A 25,204-nucleotide genomic window follows, 5' to 3' on the forward strand; every position below is an offset into this window, starting at 1 on the left:
CTTAATCTATCACCAATGGATTTCATGTTAACCCACTTAGGTATTTTCCTTTTGATGGTAATTTATAAAAACAAGATATTACTCCCCATTCTCCAGAACATTATCTCAATTCATTGAGGTTCTGCTTCTTGACATATGTTGACAGTTTGGCTCAAATAAATTCACAAATATTCTTTACAGATTTCAATGGTTTTTGTTTTTTGTTTTTTTTTTTATGTTAATATTACAGTCATTGACCTAAGGCTAGATATAGGGGAAAAAACCTAGTTAAGGGTTTATACTCTTTGATTTAGATCCAGGACTTTCTGAGAACCAATTTGGAATGAAGACTAATTAGGTTATTGTACTAGCCAGGGTTCTCCAGAGAAATGAAAGCAAGAAGATGTATATACAGAGAGAAAGATTTATTGTAAGGAATTGGCTCACAAAACTGTGGGGATTGGGAAGCCAAAAATCTGCATCCTGGGGACCAAGGGAAGAGTTGATGGTGCAGCTTGGAGGTGGGATTCCTTCTTCCTTGGGGCACATCAGTATTTTTTAAGGCCTTCAACTGATTGGATGAGGCCCCCTCACATTATGGGAGATAATCTGCTTAATTCAAAGTCTGCTGATACAAATGCTAACCACATCTAAAAAAACTTCACAGGAACATCAAGAGTCATGTTTGACCAAATATTGGATACCATGGCCTAACCAAGTAGACACATAAAATCAACCGTCACAGTTATCTTCTTGAATTGAATGATCCCCACATTGAGCCACAAGGAAGATGGCCTCTCAATGCTCAATTTGGGTCTAAACCCAAGACCAATGAAATCAAGTGTCTGGGAGGTAAGGCCAAGGTAAAGGAATTTTTTTGATGTTCCATAAGTTATTTTTATGTGCATACAAGGTTGAGAACCACCCTTGAAGAGCAGTGGTTCTTCAAGTGTGGTTCCCAGACTAGCCACTTCGACCTCCCCTGCAAACTAGAAATGCAAATGTTCTGCCCCTACTCCAGACCTATTAACATGCAGCAGCATGACATTTCACCTCCAGTCTCTTCTCTCTAAACCAGAAGGGCAGAATATTCATTAGTAAAGCTCTTTGGGTGAATGAACTAACTCCTTAAGATTCTCTTTAGTAATGGAGTGTTTGTTGGAAGTATTCATCCTATATAATAAAGAGCTAATATGCTAATTAGACCAAACAGCAGAACAACTGTCCAGAAAACCTTCTGGATGAAGCCGGGGCTGCGAGGGCTGGCCAAGGCAGCTGGGGCTGCAAGAGCTGAGCCCCTTGCACGAATTTCGTGCATCGGACCTCTAGTACACAAATAAGAGGGATCTTGACTGTGTGGCCAGGCTTCATTGAGACTGGCTATTTCTGAGACATAACAGATGTATAAATCTCGTAGCAGCTCCCGTGATTCAGTGGCAGCCCTAGCAGTTGCTGCCTCCTGAGTGTTTATGTATAGAACCCTAGCATTCCATTAGATTGTCTTAGCTATTCTGTCATTTCATCTCTCCTTATACAAACTGAATTCTTTCCTCCTTACCTTCTAGGGGTTCGGGGGGCGGGCATTAACCATAGAATTTATATGCATATATGCATAACCTATGGACACAGACAATAGTGTGGTGAAGGCCTGGGGTGGGGTGGGTGCTGGGTGGAGGGGGTCAATGGGAAATACTTTCAACAATAAAGATAAATTTTAAAAAATTTAAATAATTTCCCAAATGTGATTGGTGCAGTTAATCACCTTCTCCTTTGGGCAGTGTTTCCTTAACATTTGTCCGACTTATAAGCTTCTGGCCAAGATAAAGATTAGCTTTCCTTGGGTCAGGTCTCCCACCAACCCAATCAGTTGGGAGCAGGGGAAAATGACATTTGGAGTGTAAAGAATCTCCTAGGGCCATTTCTTTTAAAAGAGGAGCCTTCTAATGTGGGTTGTGGGTGTCACAGTTGTGAGGCTTGGTTTCTTTGGGATCTTCATCTGTTCTCTGATGCTTAAATCTATGTGTAGTTCTTTGATACAAATACATCAAAGAGAATATATGCATTTGTTCAACTATACCTTTTGGAATGAATTGCAAACTTCTGTTGAAAATTTTTGGAAATGTTTCTTTTTTCATTTCAACATTTCCTATAGGAACGTCCTCTTGTGGCCCAATTTAGGAATGCCATGAGCCAAATTATTTTGGAAAAAGAAATCTAATTTGCATGCCCCAAATAGTAAGGCCTATATTTTATGCAGAAATTCTCTTTGCATAATCTCGTTCACTAAGCCTTGAGTGACTAGAAGCTGTCGGCATTTTTAAAAACCTCATTTCCCAAAAAGAAAAAAAAAAAGCTCAAGTGGACAGTTCTCTCCAGGTAATTTCAGACTGCCAGTCTAAGCTCTCGTTTCTTAAGAGATTTGATCTCACTATATTATGCCACACTGAAAAACAGTAAAAGTGCAATCCAAATCAAAAGGCCAACTAACCTTTGGGGAAGTCTGAGATAAAAACCTTAATGATGCCACAGTTCACTGAACATCCTGAATCACTTTTTTTTTTAAAATCCTCACCTCAGGATATTTTTTCATTAATTTTTAGAGCAGGTGGAAGAGACGGGGAGAGACAGAGAAAAACACCGATGTGAGAGAGACATCAGTTAGTTGTCTCCTGCATGTGCCCTGACGGGGGCCAGGGATCCAGCCTGCAACTGAGGTACATGCCCTTGACTGAAATACCCAGGACCCTTCAGTCTGCAGGCTGATGCTCTATCCACTGAGCCAAACCCGCTAGGACTCACTTTACCTATCTTAATGCCAAAGTTAAGTTTGTACTTTACCCAGAATCTCATAAAAACCTTTTACATGGTACCAGTATCATCATTATTTTATCTTAGGCCATCAAAGACTACAAGTAAATACTACCTTGAAGTCCAAATAATAAATTTCAGCTACCAGAATTTAAAACAATTAAAACCAATTTAATTTGGATTTATCTCATTGTTCTGATTGTTTGTTGATAACAAGAGGTATTTACAGAGCCCCTATTTACATTTTGAATTGTTTCAAACGGTCTCCAATTAAAGACTGATTTAAGGTTTTCAAACTTGATTTTAGATGTTTTCTTTCTCTTGAAAGGACAAAGATCCTGAACCCTGAGCTAACGTCTGGTTTTTATTTTATTTCATTAAAGTAAAATGTGCCTGTGAAAAGAATTGGGTAAAAAAAAGTATTATCCAGCATGCTTCCAATGAAGATCATGAGCCTACAACTTCTCTTGTGTTTGCAAATGTTAGCTGTTGGAGTTGGTAGTTTCAGGTTTTGGCAGTTTTATCAATGCTTGCACACACTTTATTTTTAGTAAGCCCGTTTATCTCAAAACCATAGCCTAGAAACTCTTGAATAAAACTCTGGCAACTCCTGAATAAAACAGTTGTTTGCTTGTAGTGAGATGAAATGAAAAATTGAAGTTTGTAATCATTAAGTGTCTCACGAAGGAAGTATTCCCTCATGGTTTCAATCACGGGGAAAAACAATGTATTTTAATTGTGCCACTTCATAAGCTGTAGTTAAATATTTTCAAATTGCGTTTAAAGATATAGCATTATTAACCCAATTGCTTTATCTGGTCAATTTCCTCCATCTTCTAGAAGTTAAATTATCTAGGTAAAATGAGTCAAACCTCAGCACTTTACCATCACAAAAAATTTACAAGTTGGGATACAGATCCTATGGAAGCCTATTACACCTTTTAAATCAAGAAAGCATTCAATGAAATGTTTGACAATTTAAAAAAGATACGTAGATAGAAACATCATTTTTCTAAGTTTTGCCACTTTATAAAAATAAAAGCAACCCAAAAAGTGCCTATGCATACTTTTGCTTCCTCACTCATATTTTTAAAAGTTAAACCTACCAAGGTGGACAACTGCTGGGCAAGTCCTAAGAAGGCTAACAGGAGAAGCTTTTCTACTTTTAGAATTTTTGTTTTAATTTCCCACTTCAATGTAATTACCAGTGTTTAAAGTTTGACCTAGAAGAGATGAGAGTAAGTGGCCAGTAGTAGCTGTGGTTTATTTTCATGAAGATACCAGCAGATGTCAGCAAAAGCCAAGGCAGTACCACATGCATTTGCAAGGAGGATGTTACTCTTTGTAGTAGGGTAACCCACAGTGAAATGGAAAATCTCTAATTACCAGAGCCTAGTCCATTGAAGACACCTCAGTTTTCTACACTGTTACTTGATTTGTAAATTTCCTTTTGGGGGGGGGGGGGAAGGGGTAGGGAAGGCAGGGGTGAGAATGAGAGGCCACAGTGGGAGCTGAGTTTTTGCAACAGCTCTTTCAAAAAATTGAATTGCTCCAATTTTGTTAAAAAAAAAAAAGCCACCTCCAACAAACCAAAGTACACTTCAGACAGCAACCTTTGGTTAAAAAAAAACTAACTGGTTTAGAGAATATTTCATATTACTCAGGAACTCCAATCCATGTTCAGGGGTTCTGAACATGGAACATTTTTGAGTACAAACAATCCTCGTGTTACAAAAAAAAAAACAACAGAGAACCAAGCAACGCTTAGAGAGATGGAGTTACATTTATTATTACATGCGAGCCCAGAGCAAAATGTCTCTCAAATTCTGGGTGCCATCACACACGAAGTTTCCCATATTTATACTATTTTACCTTCATCTCCCAAATATGGGTTTTTTCCGGTTCCCTTTGCAAGATCTTAAAGGGCCCTATAGGCTGGGGCTTTGAGACCTCAACCAAAGGCTTGGCCTGACGCCAGCACTAATAACTTCGTCTGGAGAAGGTTTAATGGCCTCTCTGAAATGGGAGTAGTCTTATTTTCCTTATTATTTAAGCCAGCAAGCATTTACAGAAGCCAGAAATAGCTGGGTTAAAATTTCAAACAGCAGTTTTTATATATGATGGATACTTCACTCAGGTTATGTGGGTTACATTGGACTCGACATACGTTGTTTCGTGGTGACGTCGCCATCTCCCATTTACAGTATTTATAAAAAAAAAAAGTTCCATCATTTCGATGTATGTACATATGTGCTTTATGCTTTTTATTATTTACCACAAGTAAAGGTCAGGAATTATCTTTCTTTTAAATTTTTTTAATGTTTCACTTCATCACATGGAGCTGTGTATGTGCTCCATGTGAGTGAAGTAGGTGCTTATGTAGGTGGGTTCCGACTTTTGGCAAAATCGCATTACACTGCGCAGAAGGATTGGATCTCTGATGTAACCCGAGGACCTACTGTACATGAATATTATTTTTCTGGGGAGAGAGTTCATAGCTTTCATCAACTTTTCACAGGGGTCTCTGATCTCCAAAAAGTTAAGAACTATGCTAGAACTTACTAAAATTATATTCTCTGTATTAATAAATTACTGCCTATATATGTATACATATATGTATGCTTCAAAATACATCTGCTAAAAATTACTTAGTTGAATCCATGCCAGGCAGTTTTAGAATAGCCTGTTACATTGAACTAGATGTAATATTTTAAAAACAGAAGAATCGTACATAAAATATTCCAAAGTTATTTTCTTATATTTGTAAAAGACACAGGAGAAAAATCACATGGGATGCCATTTATTTTATTCAAATATAAAGTATACACACATTTTTACTTTTAACATTTGTGGCCAAAACGTTGTGTAAGATCAATGTTTGTGGTCTCATATTAACTTCTCCACCAGGAGCCACATACAGCAGAAGTTAAACGTTACTGAACTTTTATTTTTGCTTTTTAAAAGAGTAATAGCATTCTAAAACAACTTAGCCACCTTGAATCATCCGCAAAAATGTCAAAAGGGTCTAGACAATTTTATTGTTTTCTGTATTTCTGAAATTAAAAAACAGTAAGTGGACTTGTGATAAAAATCAGATTTTTCGTTCTCTACAAACCTTTTAGCATGCTCATTAAAAACTTGGTTTCCTAAATAGGCACAATAAAGAAATATTAGCATAATTGATAACTGTTCTCCAAAAAATTTTCCCTTGAAAAACTTACTATCTTTGAAAATAACACAAAAGTATTCTACTAAGTAATGCTGAAATTAAAATATTTGAATTTTTAAAGTCATGTATTCTGTTGAAAAAATATTCGTTTTAAACAGAGTCTCTAAGAAATGATGGCAGAAATGCAATTAAGAAGGTCTAATGATCCTGGAAGTTCAGACAAAATTGGAGTCTATGGTTAAGTCCTTTATAAGAACATATTTCCTTAATTTAAAAAAATCTAGCTATTTAAGCATATGAAGCTAAAATATTCTTTTTGCCAGTGCTGTTGAAACGTTTAAATGAAGGAATTAACTGTACTTTTGATAACTAGGTCAGTGAACAATTATATCTTAAAAATGACTGTTAATTTCATGGTTGAAAATGGCATTCCAACAAAGTAAAGAGATACTAAGAGTATACAAAAATAAAAATAAACCTCTATTGGTCAATAAAACTGGTTGTATAAATTTATAGTTTCAATGGCTAAAAAATATCTCAAGTTGTTTTAAGCTCATCTGATTCAACTAAAGTACTATATTTAGGGAAGACAAAACAAAAATCTAGATTAGTGGCAGTATCCTAGATAATGAAAGATTTAGAACAGGTATTTTAAAACGTATTTTTTTATGTTTTAAAAAAATAAAGAGCAGAGAGAAGTTATCACCAACCCCCATCCTCCAAACAACACCCATACAAATCCCAACATCAAGTTTCAATTTCCAAATAATTTATAGTCTCAACCAGTGTTTCTCTATTTGTTATTATTATTCCCTTAAGGAGTCTTTTTTTAGTCCTCTAATTGCAATCAACATCTGTTTATATACTTACGTATATTTTTGCTTTAAATACAGAAATAAGATTTTTGCGACAAAGAACACATTTTCACCAAGAAAGCATGGTCTAAACAATGAAAGGTTTACAGTATTAAAACATTTATTTGAAGAGTTTAAGTGGGGAGAAGAAATGGCATATTTTAGTAGATATGTGGATTATTCCCAAAACAGTTTAGCACTCAACCACTGCATCAAAATTAATTTTTCCTAAAGTAGGCACTTTTCTCAGTTACAGGCAGTTCTTGCCTTGCATGATAGTATGGGATCATAAAAAATGGCCAATCTTTGTTAATAATCAATGAGGAAAATGATACTTGTTCTGTTCAGTTAAAATGTAAACGGAAAAATTATAAAAGTATTTAGAACACTGTAATTTAAAACATTAGAAAGATTGAGAATTCATGTTCTTTCATTGTAAAAAATTAATCTAGTCATTTAAACAGTGCTTGCTTTTTTTTGTCCGGTAACTTATACCATAGCAAATTGTCATTCTCCTTTAAATTTGGATTAGTTTCCATATTTCAGCATCTGTACTTTGAATGTCGTAAAATATTTCTGCAATTTCCTTTAATGTGAAGTTTCTAATATCACTTCCTTGGGGACAAGACCGTTCCTCATTTATGTTGGGAAGTTTGCTGCCACTAAATTTCTCTGGCTGCATATCCAGAGGCTCTAGGTTGAAAAGCAGCACTGTCAACATTCCCATGATCAGCGACTTCTACAACTCCATTAATGTTCACCTCGAATCTTAATTCTGTCTGGCATTATCACTTTTCATTTATTTGCCCATTCTTTCCATTACCTACTTTTATAAAATGTCACATGTGGGGCAAGGAAATATACCTGTATGCTTTGCTGTCTGAAAGTGGACTGATTAACAGATGTGCAGTGACCAACCTCCAGCAGAATTTGAGAAGGTGATTGGCCACTGATCATGAAATACACCTGTTATTCACAGTGACTACTTCATGTACTTTCCTCACGGTTAATATAGCCTGGAAACTGAAATTTGAACTGTACTGTTAGGGAACTGGTGTTATTCAACTAAATCATTGTTATCGGAATTTGTGGCTTTGTGAATTGTGCAAACTGAGGACTGCTTATGCCTTACTTGTTTACATTGGCCCAGACAGGCTTTAAGTGGCTGCTGAAATAAATTTACAATATTAGCATGTTAAGGTAATTTTCAAATTTTTGTCATTTGGCAATCAACTTTGAAATGTATTTGAGAATGACAGAATTTTAGAAATAGAGAAAGTATTTTAAAGATCCCATAATGAAATGCTACAAATTATCCGGCATGTTTATTATGAATTATTTCTCCCCCTTCAATTTCGATTTGCTCATAGAGCCACTTGCGGTCACAGCGGCATTCAGCTCCACATTTGGTGGAACCACAGGCAGGACAAGCATAGAAACACCCTAAGCAATCTTCATCCAGGCAGTCGCAGAGGTCCATTCCGCTGAAAATCAGAAGACCCTGGCTATCATAGACCTTACTCTTGGCTGGTATCACTTGTCTGTAAAATAAACACAGGCGAATTACACCTCACAAGTATATTACTTTTTGAATACTTAATTGAAAATAAGGTAATGAAAAAATTTAAGGAGATAAAATATTCTGAATTAGGGATGAAGTCCTACCAAACTGGTACATAACTTACCAGACTCAAGGCTACTCTACAGCTAGTAGTAGTATGAACTCCTCGTCAGAAGAGACCCTACTCTCAAGTATTGACACAAATTCAATAAGCCTAAAATTCCTCTCAAAGTCCATTGAAAAATCAACTCACAAAAGAATGGACAAGAACTTTGTCCAAAAATAGGTATATTTCTGTTAAAACTTCCCTTACCTTTAAGAAAAGGAAAATGGGTAGTTAATAGAGGTACTTTTTGTTGGCTACCAATCTCTTTACTGCTTTGTGAATATCATTTCATTTTTATTACAGTGTACTACCCTACTGGTTTTTATACTGCAGTTAATCTGTTTCAAGTTCTTTGATGGATTCCAGCAAATCTGACTTAAAAATACTTATATGACTCAACAGAAAACCTTAACAGATAGAATAAACGCAATCTGTAGAAAATTCTGAATGATTATACTAATATTTCTTTATCAGTTTATATTTTAGAAATGCTCAACTTAAAAGTCACATTCGAAACAATTTAGTTTCCTCATTCACTCTGGTGACTGTACCATAACTTTTCCATTTCATACCTATAAAGTTTCTCATAAAATTTACTTTCCTGCTGCCACTCATACAGCAGATATACCAATTATATAATGTCAATGCTTTTCAAAAAAATTCAATTACTTTAATTCTAAGAATAATTTGTTTAAATTATTTTAACTCTTATGCAAAAATATTATCTTGTTCACTTCACTGATACTTTCTTATAAACAAATTTTTCGAGTTTAAAAAGATGTCAATTATTTATGAGGCCTTCAAATGTTCTTAGCACTACACAAAATACTAACCCAGAAAATTCAAAACTTAAGAGAAAGATAGGGGAACAACACAGGTATGAGTCAGAAAGTTAACATATGACAGAAGTAACACATAGCCTACCTGTCTGAACCAGAGGTTACACTTTTTGTAAGCCTTCTTTTTTCTCTTTTACCAGTTTCTGGAGGAAATTCAGTTTGCTTTCCTGGATTTGCAAACTGTAATGATTTCAAAGCTTTAGCAGTTCTTCCCTGAATAAAGGTAAACAAATTACCAATTTGACATCAGATCATATTTTATTACTATTTCACTTACTGTTAATCCAGATTATTCCTTAACCTGGAAGACAGTCTGGAACTCACAAAAAAAAGAAAAAAAAGGTTTTAGAGCCCAAGTGCAACAAAATTTACAGCCCTGGACCATATTAAAAATTTATTGGTAATTTACACGTAATATTTTCATTACCTAATTTTAATTTCTGGCATATAGGAGAGGAAGGGGACAGACACGGTGACAACTGAAATAGCTGTTGCCAACATGGGAGAGAAGTCAGAAAAACTGCTTTATAACCTGAGGGTCCTACTAATGATCCTGAGTCCTTAAGAAAAGTTTCTCTTGTTATTATGTTTTCAAAAGCAGAGAATAAGTCCTTAAATGCATCACAAATTTTGATGGTGAAGAGTTTATGTTTGTTACTTGGGGGAAACAGCTTTATGTGATACATTCCTCAAGAGCAATGGATAAATAAAGCGGTGAAGACATCTGAAGTGACAGTAGCAAGTGCTTAGTGTGAACTGCAAGATACCACCGAGTACTGGAGATATGCCTCTGGGGGGAGCACTACAGGAAAGCACTACATATAATTTAAATTTTAGTTACCTCTTCATTAATATAATGAAAAATTACAATTCTTCCCAGCTGCAAGAATTATAAATTAGTTACAAATAGAAATTTTAAGCAGTGCTCCTTTGACATATTTGTCCTTGTTCTACACCAAAGAGAACTTTATGAAATCTTAAGTTGTTTTGATATGGTTAAAGAGAGTCTTGGGCATATTATGTTATTCCTTTCCCAAACTTACTTTCTTTATCATTTAATCTAGGTCAGAGATTTTCAACTGGTGTGCCCTCGCACACTGGTGTGCTGCAAGAATTTTTAAAACATGCAATATTGGACTATTTAGTCAGGGGAACTGACCTCTTTTCCCTTAAATTGTCAAATAAAGAAATGACAACAGCCAACACAACAACAGCTGTCCAGTGTAAATGAAATAAAAATTATACCTGTATATTTTGTCCATTGACCAAAAATATATATTTTTTGGCATGCCACAGAACTTTAGAAATTACTTTATGTATGCTATAAGATGAAAGGTTGAAAATTGCTGATCTAGGTATGTAGAAATATTTAGAAACACCATTTATTTTTACTTCCCCAACTTTACATTCACTGCATGCTGATTAGTATAATCCTATACAATAAAAGCCTAATATGCTAAGTGTCCGGTCATCCATTCAATCAAAGTGTAATATGCTAATGATATGCTAAGGCCACTCAATCGCTTGCTATGACATAAACTGACCACCAGGGGGCAGATGCTCCAACTGGTAGGTTAGCTTGCTGCTGGGTTCTGGCCCATCAGGACTGAGCAAGACAGGCCGGGGATGCCCTGGAGCTCTCCCGCGGTCCCTCCCCAGCTGGCCAACCTCCCCTGGTCCCGATCGTGCACTGGTGGTGTCCCTCGGCCTGGCCTGTGCCCTCTTGCAATCCAGGACCCGTTGGGGGATGTCAGAGAGCTGGTTTCGGCCTGATCCCGCCAGCCAGGCCGAGGGAACCCACTGGTGCATGAATTTATGCACTGGGCCTCTAGTAAATAATAATGTAAATATGATTTCCTTATAGTTAAACAAAACCCCATGGTGTAGAAATAACAGAGCAGAAAAAAATAACTACTATACATACATCTGAATCAGGTTTTCTTTTCTGCCGGTCTTCAGAATCAACATCCACACTTCCATTGATTATCTGTGTGCATTTTGGACAAAGCTTCCAACCAGGTACAAGCTGTCTGCCAAATTTTGCACTCAGAAAAGTGGCATCATCTAAGTCAATTACATGCAAGTTTTTTTTGGCTAGTTTTTTATGTATGTTAAAGGGGTCACAACATGACTTCTGCAAATCCTCAAATCTGTCAATGTAAATTTTTGCATGATGAAAGCAAATTGTATTGTTCCCAGAAAGTGTCATTCCAGTTCTAAGTTGAAGTAAAAGCATATCATTTGATGACAATTCTTGCAAAGTCTTGAAACCTGTATGACGAGTATAGAAGGTTTTATGGCACTCATTTGTGGTACGAAGCTGAACTCCAACTGAACACGGATCCATCGTTCTTGATTCTAAGCAAATTTCCTGTTTAATTCTGTCGAGCAACTGACCTCTCTCCAAAAAGTGATATGCTGGTCACCCTACAGAAAATATTAAAGAGAGTCAGATTTGTGCTGTAAATGTTTTATCTGGGAAACTGAAAAGGCATTTGATAAAACTCAATACTTGTTTAAAAGAAAGAAAACTCTTAGCAAAAAAGGAAAAGAAAGGTATTTAACAAAAAGTATACAAGAAACATTATTATATTTAATCATGAAACATCAGAAGCATTTCCTTTAAAGTCAGAACTATATAATACCTGCTGTCACAGCTTCCATTTAACACCATATTAAAAGGTATCAGAATTGAAAAGAAAGAAACAAGAAATATTACTCAAAGATTATTTAAATATCTTTTTAAAATAATTTACATGTAATATTTATGTAATATGGAAAATATAAGAGGTTTTAGCAAACTATTAGAAGTAGCAAGATAATTCAACAAAGATACTGGAAACCAAAAACACTTTAAGATACCTTACAAAACATATAAAACTTAAAAAAGACATGTAAGGCTTTTATGGCAAAAATTATTAAACAGAAAGACAAAAAAGATACTTTTAATAAATGCTGAAGAAATATGCCTTGGAAAGTCTATAGTAAATATGTCAATTCTCCAGGAATTTATAAATTCAAAACTATTCTAATCAAAATCCCATCAGGTGTTCTGCCTACTTCCTCTTGGAATTTAGTAAAATGGTTTACATGGAAGGGTAAAGGTCCAAGTAAGCCAAGAGAATCTTGAAGAAAAACAGAGTAAGACATTTACTATAAAACTATTATAATGAAAACTGGTATCAACATAATATAGACAAATAGACCCATGAAAAGAGGAAGATGTATAACATATGGTATTATAAATCAGTGGGCATTACACATTAATGGAAGAAGGATTTAATGAAAGATGCTTGAAAACTGCCTAACCATGTAGAAAAAGGCAGAATAAGATTTCTCTCTCACAAACAAAAATCAATTCCAGTTGGATTAAAGAATTAAGCATGAAAATATATTTACAAAAAAACAGAAGACTGTGATATATTTCGTTTGATATGTGCATTTTTGTTTGAGAATTTCTTCTCTGTCCCAGTATCACAGTCTTCTGTTTTTGGCACACTTTGAGTACTGTATGTAATTTTTGGAGGAACACTTGAAGGAATTAAACTGTCTGCACAATTATACTGTTTTCTAAGCATCCATCCCTTAGGTGTCACTGTGGGGTTAGAATTACTTGCTATTGGACTTGCCAGATAAAATACAGAATGCTCAGTTAAAGTTAAATATTAGATAATGCACAAATAATTGTCACATTAAATATGTTCCAAATATTGCTAAAAAATAAGTTGTTATTTGTCTGAAATTCAAATTTAACTGGGAATCCCATATTTTTATTTGCTAATTCTAGCAACCTCATTTACTATGCGATTTTTATTTATTTATTTTTTGGCATTTTCTAGTAAGTAGAGATCTTTCTTTGGCGCCAGCTTCAAATTAGGTTCCACCTCTTACCTGTTATTAAAAGGAATCTGAACTTCCTATGAACAAATTATAGGAGCTGCTTAGTTTAAAATGAAACTGTCTGAAAACAATAGCAGAGGGATGTGCAGATTAAAAAGGAAACTAATTGCCCTGACCGGTTTGGCTCAGTGGATAGAGCGTCGGCCTGCGGTCTTAGGGGTCCCAGGTTCGATTCCAGTCAAGGCCATGTACCTTGGTTGCGGGCACATACCCAGTGGGGAGTGTGCAGGAGGCAGCTGATCGATGTTTCTCTCTCATCGATGTTTCTGACTCTCTATCCCTATCCCTTCCTCTCTGTAAAAAATCAATAAAATATATTTTTAAAAAAATAAAATAAAAAAATTAAAAAAAATAAAAAGGAAACTAATTATATTTCTTCCCAAAATTTTTAGGGGAAGTGTAGTAATACTATGTTCCAATATGTTGATTTGTCATTAATACAGCTTTTTACTTGACCAGTCTCCTAATTAGTGGGAAAAGTAGTATTAAGACGAAATTTAAACAAATAAAAATTTTTCTGAGTTTTTTTTTTTTAAGTATATTTTATTGATTTTTTACAGAGAGGAAGGGAGAGGGATAGAGAGTTAGAAACATCGATGAGAGAGAAACACCAAGCAGCTGCCTCCTGCACAACCCCCACTGGGGATATGCCCGCAACCAAGGTACATGCCCTTGACCGGAATCGAACCTGGGACCCTTCAGTCCACAGGCTGATGCTCCATCTACTGAGCCAAACCAGTTAGAGCAATTTTCTGAGTTTTTAAGTTAAGTCAAGAGTCCTTCCCTTCATGAAAAATGCCCTTTGGGAGTAGGGGTGAAGTATAAGTTCTTATAATTTGTCAAGCATTTTCTAAGCCATCTCTTATTTAATGAAAATAAAGTATTTTCATCGACCCCTACTGTGCAAATCAGCAGCTTTAGTTATGAGCACACATAAAAAAGTCATGCCTCTTGTGACTGTCAACTTTTGTGCCAATTACCTTCAAATATTAACTATGTACATTACATAAGCACTAACACAAGGACTAAAGAGCCAAGACGAGATAATCTCAATTCTCAAGTAAAGGCCTAGAGCCAATAAGAAAGGTAAAGAGAATTTAAAACAAATATATAGTCCATAGTACTGTCCTATCTAATGAAGATGGAATATGCAAATTGACCATCACTCCACAACAAAAGATGGTGGCACCCACAGCCAATAAGGAGGGAATATGCAAATTGATGTGACAAAGATGAGGAAGGCAGGGCCACTTGCCTCATCACCACAGCAATGAAGCAGGCTTCCGGAAGGCCTATTCTTGCATGAATCTTTGTGCATCGGGCCTCTAGTTTAAAAGATTTCTAGTGAGAGCCAGGCACAGCAATTGCACAAACATCATCTCATTAATCTTTACAACTTTGAGGTACTATCATTCCCATTTACAGATGAAGAATCTGAAGTTTAGAGCTCTAGTTTCCAAGCTAACATAATGGCTGATATAGCAGAGACATGTATTTGCTGAATTAAACATCCAAACCAAATTTTACTTTATATGAAGAATCCGTTAGTTAGGCTCACCCAAAGCACTTCTCTCAGATTTTTTAATGCTCTGTCCAATGTACTTTCAGATCATCTTTGGAATCCATTTGCAATTTGTCACTATTCCTCTGGTCCTTAAAGGCCAAAGGGAAGGAAGTGAAGAGGGATTGCAACAACTGAGAGGCAGTTTCCAAACCGAGAGTCATGTGCAAAGCTTTCCTCACTCTACCTTATTCTGGATGAGACCAAGATTGTCAAACAATCCCAGGTTCCTGCTATGGATGCCAAGTAAGTGATTGTGAAACGGAACTGTAATCTGTGGAAAACATTTTTTTTTTTACCACTTTGTAGAAAATACAGTCTGGGCTCTTTAGAATGCCATCATGTGTTCTAAATGCCACAACACTGCTAAATGTCAAAACTACACTACCTGCGTAGTTCTTTTCCGTTGTATGCCTTTAAATTGTTCTTTTTGCTTAGGTTACCCGGGTACGGGGTTGAAGGCCACCATATTTCAATCCTCATCCACCTAACCCATCGCTTTGAGGGCTCCGGGGCTAACTTAACCTTCCAGACAGAGCCAGTGTGTCCCCGATCTGCGGAGCCTCACCCAGACACCACGGTTGCAGGCCCTCCTTCCTCTGGCTGCACTTCCCTGGGAGCTGAGCTGACCGTCACGGTGCTTTCTCAGCTGTTGGGAGGACAGCAGCTCTATGGCAACACCTTCTTTATCATCCGGTGGAGGAACAAGAACTCCGGGGACTCCCCTTTTCAGAGCACTCATCACAGGCTGGTTGTTTGTTAAGCCCCCCTCCCCCCACACACACACACCTTACATATTAGTTCTGTGAGGGCAAGAAATCACCTGGGTCCCCTGTACCCTGGACGTCTCCAGCACAACACTGACACCTAGTAGACTCTTCACAACGTCTTTTCAACGAATACCTGTCCAGAAACAATACGAATCTCACCCCACGAGGCCTAAATCTCCCCAAATCAATGTGACTAAGTCCCCAGGATGCGGCAATCCTTCCCACCCCAACCCTGTGGAGGTCACAGGCCTAACGCCTCCCCCCCACCCCGTTCACGGCCCTATCCAAATGTTTCAAGCCACCAGATACGTCCAAGGAGGACCTACTATGTTCATGGTACTGGGATAAAAAAAATTAAAAAAAAAAAACGACTACTACTCCGCCTCCGGCCTCAACCACACACCTAGGGCCGGGAGGACTCCGATTACAAAGAATAATAACAAAATAGGAGAGAGAGGCGCTGGGTACGGGGTTGAAGGCCACCATGTTTTAATCCTCATCCACCTAACCCATCGCTTTGAGGGCTCCCGGGCTCCGGACGAGAGGCGACAACCCGCAGACGCGACAGATGCGGCGGCCACCGCGCAGGGCCTGGGCACCAAGGGGCGCCGGACGAACCGGGGTCGGGGATCGGCGGATCGGGAGGCTGCAGAAAACCCTCTCCCGCTTCCGGGCCTCCTCTCCGGCCTCCGTGACCCGGCCCGAGTCTCCCGCTTTTCCAGGGACCCGTCTCCCCGCCCATGCCCCCGCTTCTTCCCTCCCAGAACCTCCCCCGCGGCCCGTTCCACCTGAGCGCGAGCACCGCCGCCGGGTTCGCACAGAACTTGTAACCACGCACCACCACCTCCGCGGCCTACTTCTCGGCGCGCCCTCGCACTACCACCGAGAGGACGGCGAGCGAGAGCTAGAGGGGCCCGGCGCGACCATAGAGAGCGACGCGGGGGGAGCCTAGAGCGGAAGGAGCCGGGCGCCCCCTGCGGCGGAAAGGACGGGGCGGCGTCAATCGGCGAATGAATGATTCAAGGTGAGGCAACAGTTGCTTCTTGCGCGGGCGAGATGTTGTTGTTTTCAGGAACTGTTTGGTCCCGGGGGCCGCCTCTTCCCAGGTGCAGGTTTGGCTAGCTTGGGTTCTGTCCGCGAATCTTGACGCCTGATCGTGAAGCCAAATGTTTGCACCCCAATCTTTCTAACACGTGGAGTAGAAGGGCATGTGTTAAAAGGACCTCAAGAACAGACCCTTTATTTAAGGTCTCACATTTTTATTTCATTAATTTTATTCAAGCTAAAAGTATTCCAAAATGCATCTCTTTTTAAACTATTAAAAAAAAATAGGTGTTTATTACTTTGAGTAAAATATGAGCTCCGAGAAGATGCTTGTAAATGTTTTGAGGGGAGAAATCACTCTCTTGTATCTCTAATGTTTGCCACAGTTTAGGTACTCATTCATTTTAGAGTGGGTTTCATTCATTTAGCATCTTTGAGAGCTCAAGACCCCTTCCAGCGGTTCTCAACCTGTGGGTCGCGACCATCGGAAAACACATATAGCATATCAGATAATTACATGACGATTCATAACAGTAGCAAAATTACAGTTATGAAGTAGCAACGGAAATAATTTTATGGTTGGGGGGGGTCACCCCAACATGAGGAACTGTATTAAAGGGTAGCGGCATTAGGAAGGTTGAGAACCACTGCTAGGCTAAAGGGACTCAGCCTTAACCATTTTCAGGTGGGAGGTGGAGGGAAAAGCCTCCCAGCCCCCCAGTACTGTTTTTGTAGCCACCCAAGTGAAGGGAAAAAAAAAAAGTGAGTCAGTGAGATACAGTCCACCAAGGCCCGGGCTTGCTAGGAATGCTGTACGCCCTTAATGTAGGTTGTTCCCTGCAGGGAGCCTACAGCTCTTCCACCACCTCCTTGATTCCTTGCAAGCTGGCAGGGTTTTGCTACTCACCCTATTACACCAGTCTTAGAACTGGGGAATGAGAGAAAGGCAAAAACAGCAGATAACCCATTCCACTGTTTCTTCCGGAGGTCACATGCAGTAGCTTTTTTAGCAGTTACTTTATGGTTGGCACTTTGCTAAGAGAAAATGAGACAAAAGAGTAAAACTTACCCCTCCTTTCAAAGAGCTCACAGGCCAGAGAGAGAAACAAAGGAGGCAAGCTTAACGTTAGCCCTAGGGTGGCGTGATAAATGCCACAATGGAAACACAGAAGATGAACAGGGTAAAATGAAGGTTACTAAAGCAGAGGCATTCTGAGAGATTATTGCGTGAATAGATCTGTCCTGTGGAAAACTAACCCCATGCAATGGGGGCTTTCAGGCAAACTGCTGCGAGGCAAGCTGTCCTAGAGGTAATGAAATAGAAGACTCACAGACCAAATGAAGATGCTTGAATAAGATGGTTTATGGACTCCATCTTAATACCCAGTGAAAAGCAAGGGAAAAGAGTAGGAATACACTGACACGTTTAGGATAGGATGCGAACAAGTGGAAGGACATCGCTTGGATCTGGAGTTAAGCAATGTTTAGATGTTCAATCAACCTCTTCCATCGATGATATGCTTATGAGGACCAGAGTTCAGGTCACAGAAGGGAGGCTCACATGCTTGCTCTGTTGGATAGGTGCCGGGAAACATGGCTGGCCACAACCAGGGCTCACTAATTAGCCTGAACAGACATGGGTTTATTTGCATTCATTCATTCTTTCATTCATTTATTTATTTATTGGGATTGAGCACATGTGAGATTATACTAGATGTCACCTCTGGATGAATGATTTGGTGGTGACATAGCTGTCAGCCCAGAGATGGCATAATTATTCATAGTTTAGTTTTTCTACCCACACCCCCTTTTTTTTTTACTATGAATGTCCCTCTGTTCCATGATGTTTTCAACTTATTTTAACTTGGGATGCCTTACAGTGTACTCACTATGTATATTTAATGGAATTCTGCCTATGTTTCACAAAATACATGCTTACTCATATTCTCTATATAAAACATCCTATAAATTTTGCATTTATCTCATAAGCTGCTAGTGTATTTAACACTTTCTGACTAACACTTCTTATGACTTTCAACCATCCCTAAGGAAACTGCAAGGAATTTAGTATAGCTGGAATGGGAAGCTGAGAAAGGTAAGTAGAGGACAGATAATGCTCTTTTTTATGTCGTATTAGAGATACTAAACTTTATGCTGAACTGAAGTGGAAAACTGTGTGGAATATGGAGAATAGGGAATAAGTACAGTACTGGGCAGGAGAGCCAGTTCTCTTTTGCCCTAATGCAGAGATTAATAATGATGTCCTCCATCAACTCAGTGTCTCTATGGGGTAAAATGATTCCTTCCCCTACCTCTTAAATATTTAGTAATGTGTGGAAGACAACCCCTCACAAAAGAATGATCTGGTTCAAAATTTCAATAGTACCAAGATTGACATACCCCAAACTAAGGGAATTAAGAAAGCATAGAGAACAAGCAGGCTACTTAGTAACTGATTAGATATAGATGTGAGGAAGAAGGAGAGAATTTTAGGGTTCTGGCTTGGGTAATTGGGAGGACAAAAGGAGAAATGGGTTATGGAGAATAGAGAGAAGGAATTGAACCTTGGATATGTTAAGTCTAAGACAGCCAAGTGAAGATGCACAGTATGCCATTGGAAAGAAGAGGAAGGCGATGAGAGGAATTTGAGCTGAAGATCCGTTTTGGTAAATGTTAATACTAGATCAGTCTTTACAGATAAGCTTCAAGAAAGAATCTTAGCCCTAGCTGGTTTGGCTCAGTGTATAGTGTCAGCCTGCTGGCTGAAGGGTCCTGGGTTCGATTCCAGTTAAGGGCACATGCCAGAGTTGCAGGTTTGATCCCCAGTAGGGGATGTGCAGGAGACAGCCAATCAATGATTCTCTCTCATCATTGATGTTTCTGTCTCTCTCTTCCTCACCCTCTCTGAAATCAATAAAAATATATTTTTTAAAAAAGAATCTGAGATGTTGGCAAGCAATTACACAATTTTGCAGCATGCTAAAATTTGAAAACAATAGATTTAGATCTCAAAGGAAGTTGCAGAAGGAGGAGGCAGTGAGGTAGCCAGAAAACAAAGGCAGAGCAAAGTCCCACCTAGCAAGGAAGGCAAGAGTTGAAAGCAGGGCTCTAGCAGTATGAGAGGGAGAGGTTGCTGCAGAAGAGTACTGGCCTTTAGATGTACAATGAGAGTCACATATGTAATTGTAAATTTTTTAGTAGTAATATTAGAAAGTTTAAAAAGAAATAGGTAATTTATAAATATGTTTTGTTTAACCCAATATATTTAAAACATTATCATTTCGCCATGTAATTAATATAAAATTATTAATAAAGTATGTTATAGCCCTTTTTTTTATACTAAGTTTTTTTGAAATCTGGTGTGTATTTTATACCTCCAGTACCTTTCAATTTGGACTAGCCACTTTTCAGGTACTCAGTTGCTCCATGTGGGTAGTGGCTACTATATTGGATTGCATAACTGTATAAAATCAAGTAAAAAAGAGACTAAAATATATTCTTTAGAGCAATTAGATGGTTAGAGATGGTGTGATAAGAGCTCTTTCAGTGAAGTGAAGGGTAGAAGCCAGAATATACCCAGTTAAAGCGTGGGAAGTTAGAGATAATAGCTACCATAGAGAACATTTTCAACAACCTTTACTATTATTACTATAGTAATAATATAGTATGAAGGGCTTTTTTTTTTTTTTTTTTTTTTTTTAGTTTTGAGTATGATTAAGATTAAACAACACAATTCAGTTTTTTAAATAGGTTTTAACAGTTATATTTGGGCTTTTGCTTCGGCAGATTGCCCTCCTACTGAAAACAACTATTTTTAGATATTGAAAAATATCTAAATACTGAATTGTGATCCCGAAAGAAGAGAAACAACTAAGGTAAGTCCTGCCCTAGCTGGTTTGGCTCAGTGGGTAGAGTGTCAGCCTGCGGACTGAAGGGTCCCAGGTTCAGTTCTAATCAAGGGCATGTACTGCTTGCAGCTTGATCCCCCCAGCCTGGTCAGGGTGCATGTGATGTGTCTCTCTCACATCAATGTTTCTCTCTGTCTCTCCCCCTCCTTTCCACTCTCTCTAAAAATCAGTGGAAACATATCCTCGGGTAAGGATTAACAAAAAAATAAAAATAAAAAAATAAGGTAAGTCCTATAGTGATCCCAGTTTACTGCCTGGAACCAGAGTTCAGGTCATAGAGCCAGTAGGGGAACCTAAACAGAGACCAGTGGTTTCACCAAATGGAGGAGACAGAGATGGAGATTCAGAGAAGCTGATGGGTTGGTATCAGAGAGGAGGAAGTGGCACAGAGTCTTGGAGGTCTCCCCAGGTGAACTTTTTCCCTTATACCGAAGTGGGAAATGTCCGGCCAGGGCCATATAAGGCCCGAGAAATCATTTGGTCTGGCCCTGCAAAGGCATTAGGAGTGAGTTAATTAAATGTTTGACCAAATATAGCAGGCTAATTTTTAAATTGATAATTTTGTATGGCACATGAAAGATATAAATATCCAAATTGCTCTTGGCAGAAAAAATGTTCCCCATCCCTGCTTTATATCTTTGCCTGGGTATTGATCTGTGCAGTGGAAGAGTGAAACTCTGGGAGGTGCGTGAAAGAACCACCAAAAAGTAGTAGGCCAGCCCTAACCGGTTTGGCTCAGTGGATAGGGCGTCGGCCTGCGGACTCAAGGGTCCCAGGTTCGATTCCGGTCAAGGGCATGTACCTGGGTTGCGGGCACATACCCAGTAGGGAGTGTGCAAGAGGCAGCTGATTGGTGTTTCTCTCTCATCGATGTTTCTAACTCTCTATCTCTCTCCCTTCCTCTCTGTAAAAAAATCAATAAAATATATTTTTTAAAAAAGTAGTAGGCCAAACAATTTCTAATGCTGAGAATAAATAGTTTGTGTTCCCAATCATCCAGAGTAGAGGAATCTTGTGATAAACACTTTGTTCCTATCAGTCAAAATAAAAACAGGGGAGCCGGGCCAGTGAATGTTACTCTTCCTTCTCACCCCCCGCCCCCCCCCCTCTCCCTGCCAGCATGCTGGCTGTAAGGGAGCTGAATTTATTGCTTGGTGGCTCAAGCTTCTGATGCTTATGCTCCAGCAACCAAAGTGAAAGCTGCTTCATCTTTTATGACCCATCCCCTGGAATCATGAATTGTCACTCCCACCTGTTCTGTTGGTTATATGTGAGTCACTGACTTGGCCCAGATTCAAGGACAGGGAACATAGCTTCTACCTCTTGATGGAAGACGTATAAAACAATTTTCAGATACGTTTTAAAAATGCATAAAATGGTGTAGTCTAGTACCAAATCTAATAACGATGTACTTTCAAAGTAGTGATGAGTACTATAAATGATATTTTGAGTTATCTGTAACAACTATAATTTGATACACAATAATCTGTGATTTCTATTGGTGATTCTATATGGATACTGTAAACACAGTTATTAATACTACAGCAGTGCTAATAGGTACTGCTAGCAAACTATAATTTGTTGTCTGCATTTGTAAGTAAATGAAATGCTCAATTTCATTTAGAGGCTAGGGGAATAAAGAGATAACTATAACTAGGGGCATATAAAAGCAACATTTAGAGTCTATATGAAGTTAGAGAGTATGAATATGTAGGTAGAGACATAAATCTATGATGTGAAAATTTCAATTCCTCTTTTAGTGTTAAGGTGTCCTTATGAGGGACAAATAACTGGATTAATTCAAGGTAGAGGAATTGTCAATCAGGTGCATCAGAAGGAACAACGGACTTTAGAATTTTGTCAAGAAAGTCAGTGGATGGTAAGAGTTATGAAAGAAGATGCCATGTTGGTTTGGCTTACTATAGCATTCCCAGACTGTTAGTTGAGTAGTTGGAATGGTTAAACTTGTATGTCTCCCTCTGCTGGCTTCTTGGCAGTATTGCTCTTCAAAGTTCTGCCTAATATCCCAAATAAGGGTTCTCTCATGGAATCCCTGGAATATTTAGAATTGTTCATATTGTTCTATAAAGAAGCTCGCCCCTCAATTCAGAGCATCCCCATCAAAGCCATCAGTATATTCTCTTACTATTGCTAATAATGGCTAATATAGAGAAGACAAAACATGCAGATACTAATGGCTTGACTCCTAATTTTCCTAGAGAGTAATTAGAAAGAAATGAGATATATGTAAACACTGCATTTTGAATTAGAAGGTTTGGTTACGAGTCTTGGCTTTCCTTATTTCTTACTGGTTGTGCAAACTTTAGGAACTATTGCTTTTATATTGGTTGTGTAACATTACCATTCTAAGTTTAATCAACCTCTGAAGCTATGCAACAGAATTCTGGCTACTTTCCTAATTCTAATATTTTGTTATTCTAAGTGCTGTTGAATTACAAAAAATTAATGATTTATTTCTGCTGTTTCTTTATACCATTTGGGTCATTTTCAGACATGAGCAAAATGGTTAAAACCATTTCTGTTATCATCACCTTCCTTCCTTGATATTGTGCCAAACACACTGTGGACACCCAAATGAATTTTAACTGATAATTATTATGATGGCAAAAAAAGCCCTGGGCTGGGGAGTTTTGGGGGGGGGGGGGAGGGTAAGAGATCAACCGAAGGACTTGTATGCATGCATATAAGCATAACCAATGGATACTGGGGGGATGGGGTGAGGACATGTGCTGGGGAGTAGGGGAGGCTGAGGGAAGGTCAATGGGGGGGCAGGCGGGGGGTAAGGAGACATATGTACTACTATCTGTAATACTTTAAACAATAAAATAAAATTTTTTTAAAAAGCCCTGGGGTTTTAATTTGAGCCAAATTCTCTCCTGGTTATATGGCCAGTATTTTGAGTAGCAGCTGTGAACAGATCTGTATTTCCTTCCCCATGCCACCCCCACAACAGTCTGAAGTGTTTGCTTCAAATGAGAAAAACCCAAAGCCAAAAATGCAGTTTCAGTCTGTCTTACTGCCCAGTCACTAGTTAAATTCTCTATATCACATTTCTTTAGATCAGTTGACTCTTAAATGCTATTGCAAGAAATGAGGATACAAAGTGGTGGGAGGGAAGACAGGAAATACAGGATCAAATAACAACTCCACTTCTTCTCAGCGTAATATCCATCGTTCAAGATTAAAATATAGCATGTCATGAAGTGTGAGCTGATTATTCCAGTGTTCCCAGATATAACAGACGTCCATAAATAGTAGCAAGAATAATTATAGCTACCAGTTATTGAGAGCTTACTATATGCCATACATATGCATATATGAAGGAGGTGTATACATACTAGTATACATACTAGTATTGTTATGCCCAGATTTCAAAATCCCCAAAGACAGACCACCAGAGAGCCGAGTCCCATGCAAAAGCAAAGAGTCATTTATTCAAACTAGCTAGTTTGGTCCCTCTGCCTCCCTCACTGACACAGTGGAGTGACAGGAAGCAAGAGAGCCCGGAGTCTTGGAAGAACAAAGAATTTATAGGGCTTGGGTCAGGGGGTGGGGGCTCACTCGGACCACTGATTTGGCCGATTCCGGTTGGCTGAGTGAGGGCCAGGGGCTAATGACGCAAGGGCAGGGTGCAGCTAGGGTCTGGTTACACAAAGACAGGAGGTGGCTAGCATACTTTTGGCCTTGGGCTAGTTTCCTTGCGTTCCTATTGGCTGAGATAAGGGCTGGCTGAGCAACTGATACATTCTATGGCTTCTGCTTGAAGAGGAGTTAGGAACACGGTTATCAGCCCCTCCCTCTGGCTAGCTGCAGGCAACTGGGACTGCGGGTGGCTTCTCCCAGGCTGGGCCCCGGCTTTGTCAGGAAGGACGTTTGGAACGACATCCGGAAGATGTCTGGTCTATCTGTCCTTTCAGTATATATTGAAGGATATTGTGATCTCCAATAAAAAAATTTATAGTAGGTTTTCGTCACCTTTCCTGACAGCGAACTCCTAAAATCCTTGGAATTTCCTAAGAGATAAGAATGATAAAGGTGTCTTTGTTATTCATAAAAAGACCTTTACAACAATACCAGAGTTTATGTTAGTGAGGAGACTATTAAAATGCCCCAAATGATGGTTGCCAGGGGAACCAACCATGTGATTAGAGGGTTGGAACCTAGGCCCCACCCCACCTCTGAGAGGGGAAGGGGGCAAGAGATTGAGCTCATTCACTAATGGCCGAAGACTTAATCAATCATGCTTACTTAATGAAGCCTGATAAATCCCAAAGGGAAGGGGTTTAGAGAGCCCCTCAGGTAAGTCAACACATGTAAGGTTCCAGGAGAAGTGCTGTACCCTAGAGAGGGCATGGAAGGCTCTGCACCTCTTCCCACATATCTTGTCCAGTGTGTTAGGGTCACCAAAGGAGGAATGCAGGAGGCCAAAGTGGTAAGGGATTATAAATGTATTAGAGGCCCAGTACACGAAATTCGTGTAGGCGGAGGGTGGGGGGGAGGTCCCTCAGCCCGGCCTACACTCTCTTGCAATCTGGGACCCCTCAGGGGATGTCCAACTGCTGGTTTAGTCCCTGCGGGATCCCTCTCACATTCTGGGACCGCTGGCTCCTAACTGCTTGTCTGCCTGCCTGCCTGATTGCCTCTAACTGCCTCTGCCTTGGCCCCTGCACCTGGGACCTGGACT

The 25,204-nt window shown here is 38.9% G+C and overlaps 1 protein-coding gene across 1 annotated transcript; it reads right to left on the reverse strand.

The window, feature by feature from the left end:
- Positions 1-5,576: 5,576 nt before the first annotated feature.
- On the reverse strand, positions 5,577-16,426 carry ARL14EP (ARF like GTPase 14 effector protein). The gene is made up of 4 exons (XM_070428127.1): positions 16,336-16,426; positions 11,241-11,743; positions 9,402-9,529; positions 5,577-8,351 (listed from the first exon to the last, which is right to left on the reverse strand). The coding sequence occupies exons 2-4, from the start codon at positions 11,661-11,663 to the stop codon at positions 8,123-8,125; spliced, it is 780 nt and encodes a 259-aa protein (XP_070284228.1). The 5' UTR covers positions 11,664-11,743; positions 16,336-16,426; the 3' UTR covers positions 5,577-8,122.
- Between the last annotated feature and the right edge of the window lie 8,778 nt (positions 16,427-25,204).

Source organism: Myotis yumanensis, unplaced genomic scaffold (genome assembly GCF_028538775.1).
Source record: "Myotis yumanensis isolate MYYU_CA2020_CCGP unplaced genomic scaffold, mMyoYum1.0.hap1 SCAF_10, whole genome shotgun sequence".
NCBI lineage: Eukaryota > Metazoa > Chordata > Mammalia > Chiroptera > Vespertilionidae > Myotis > Myotis yumanensis.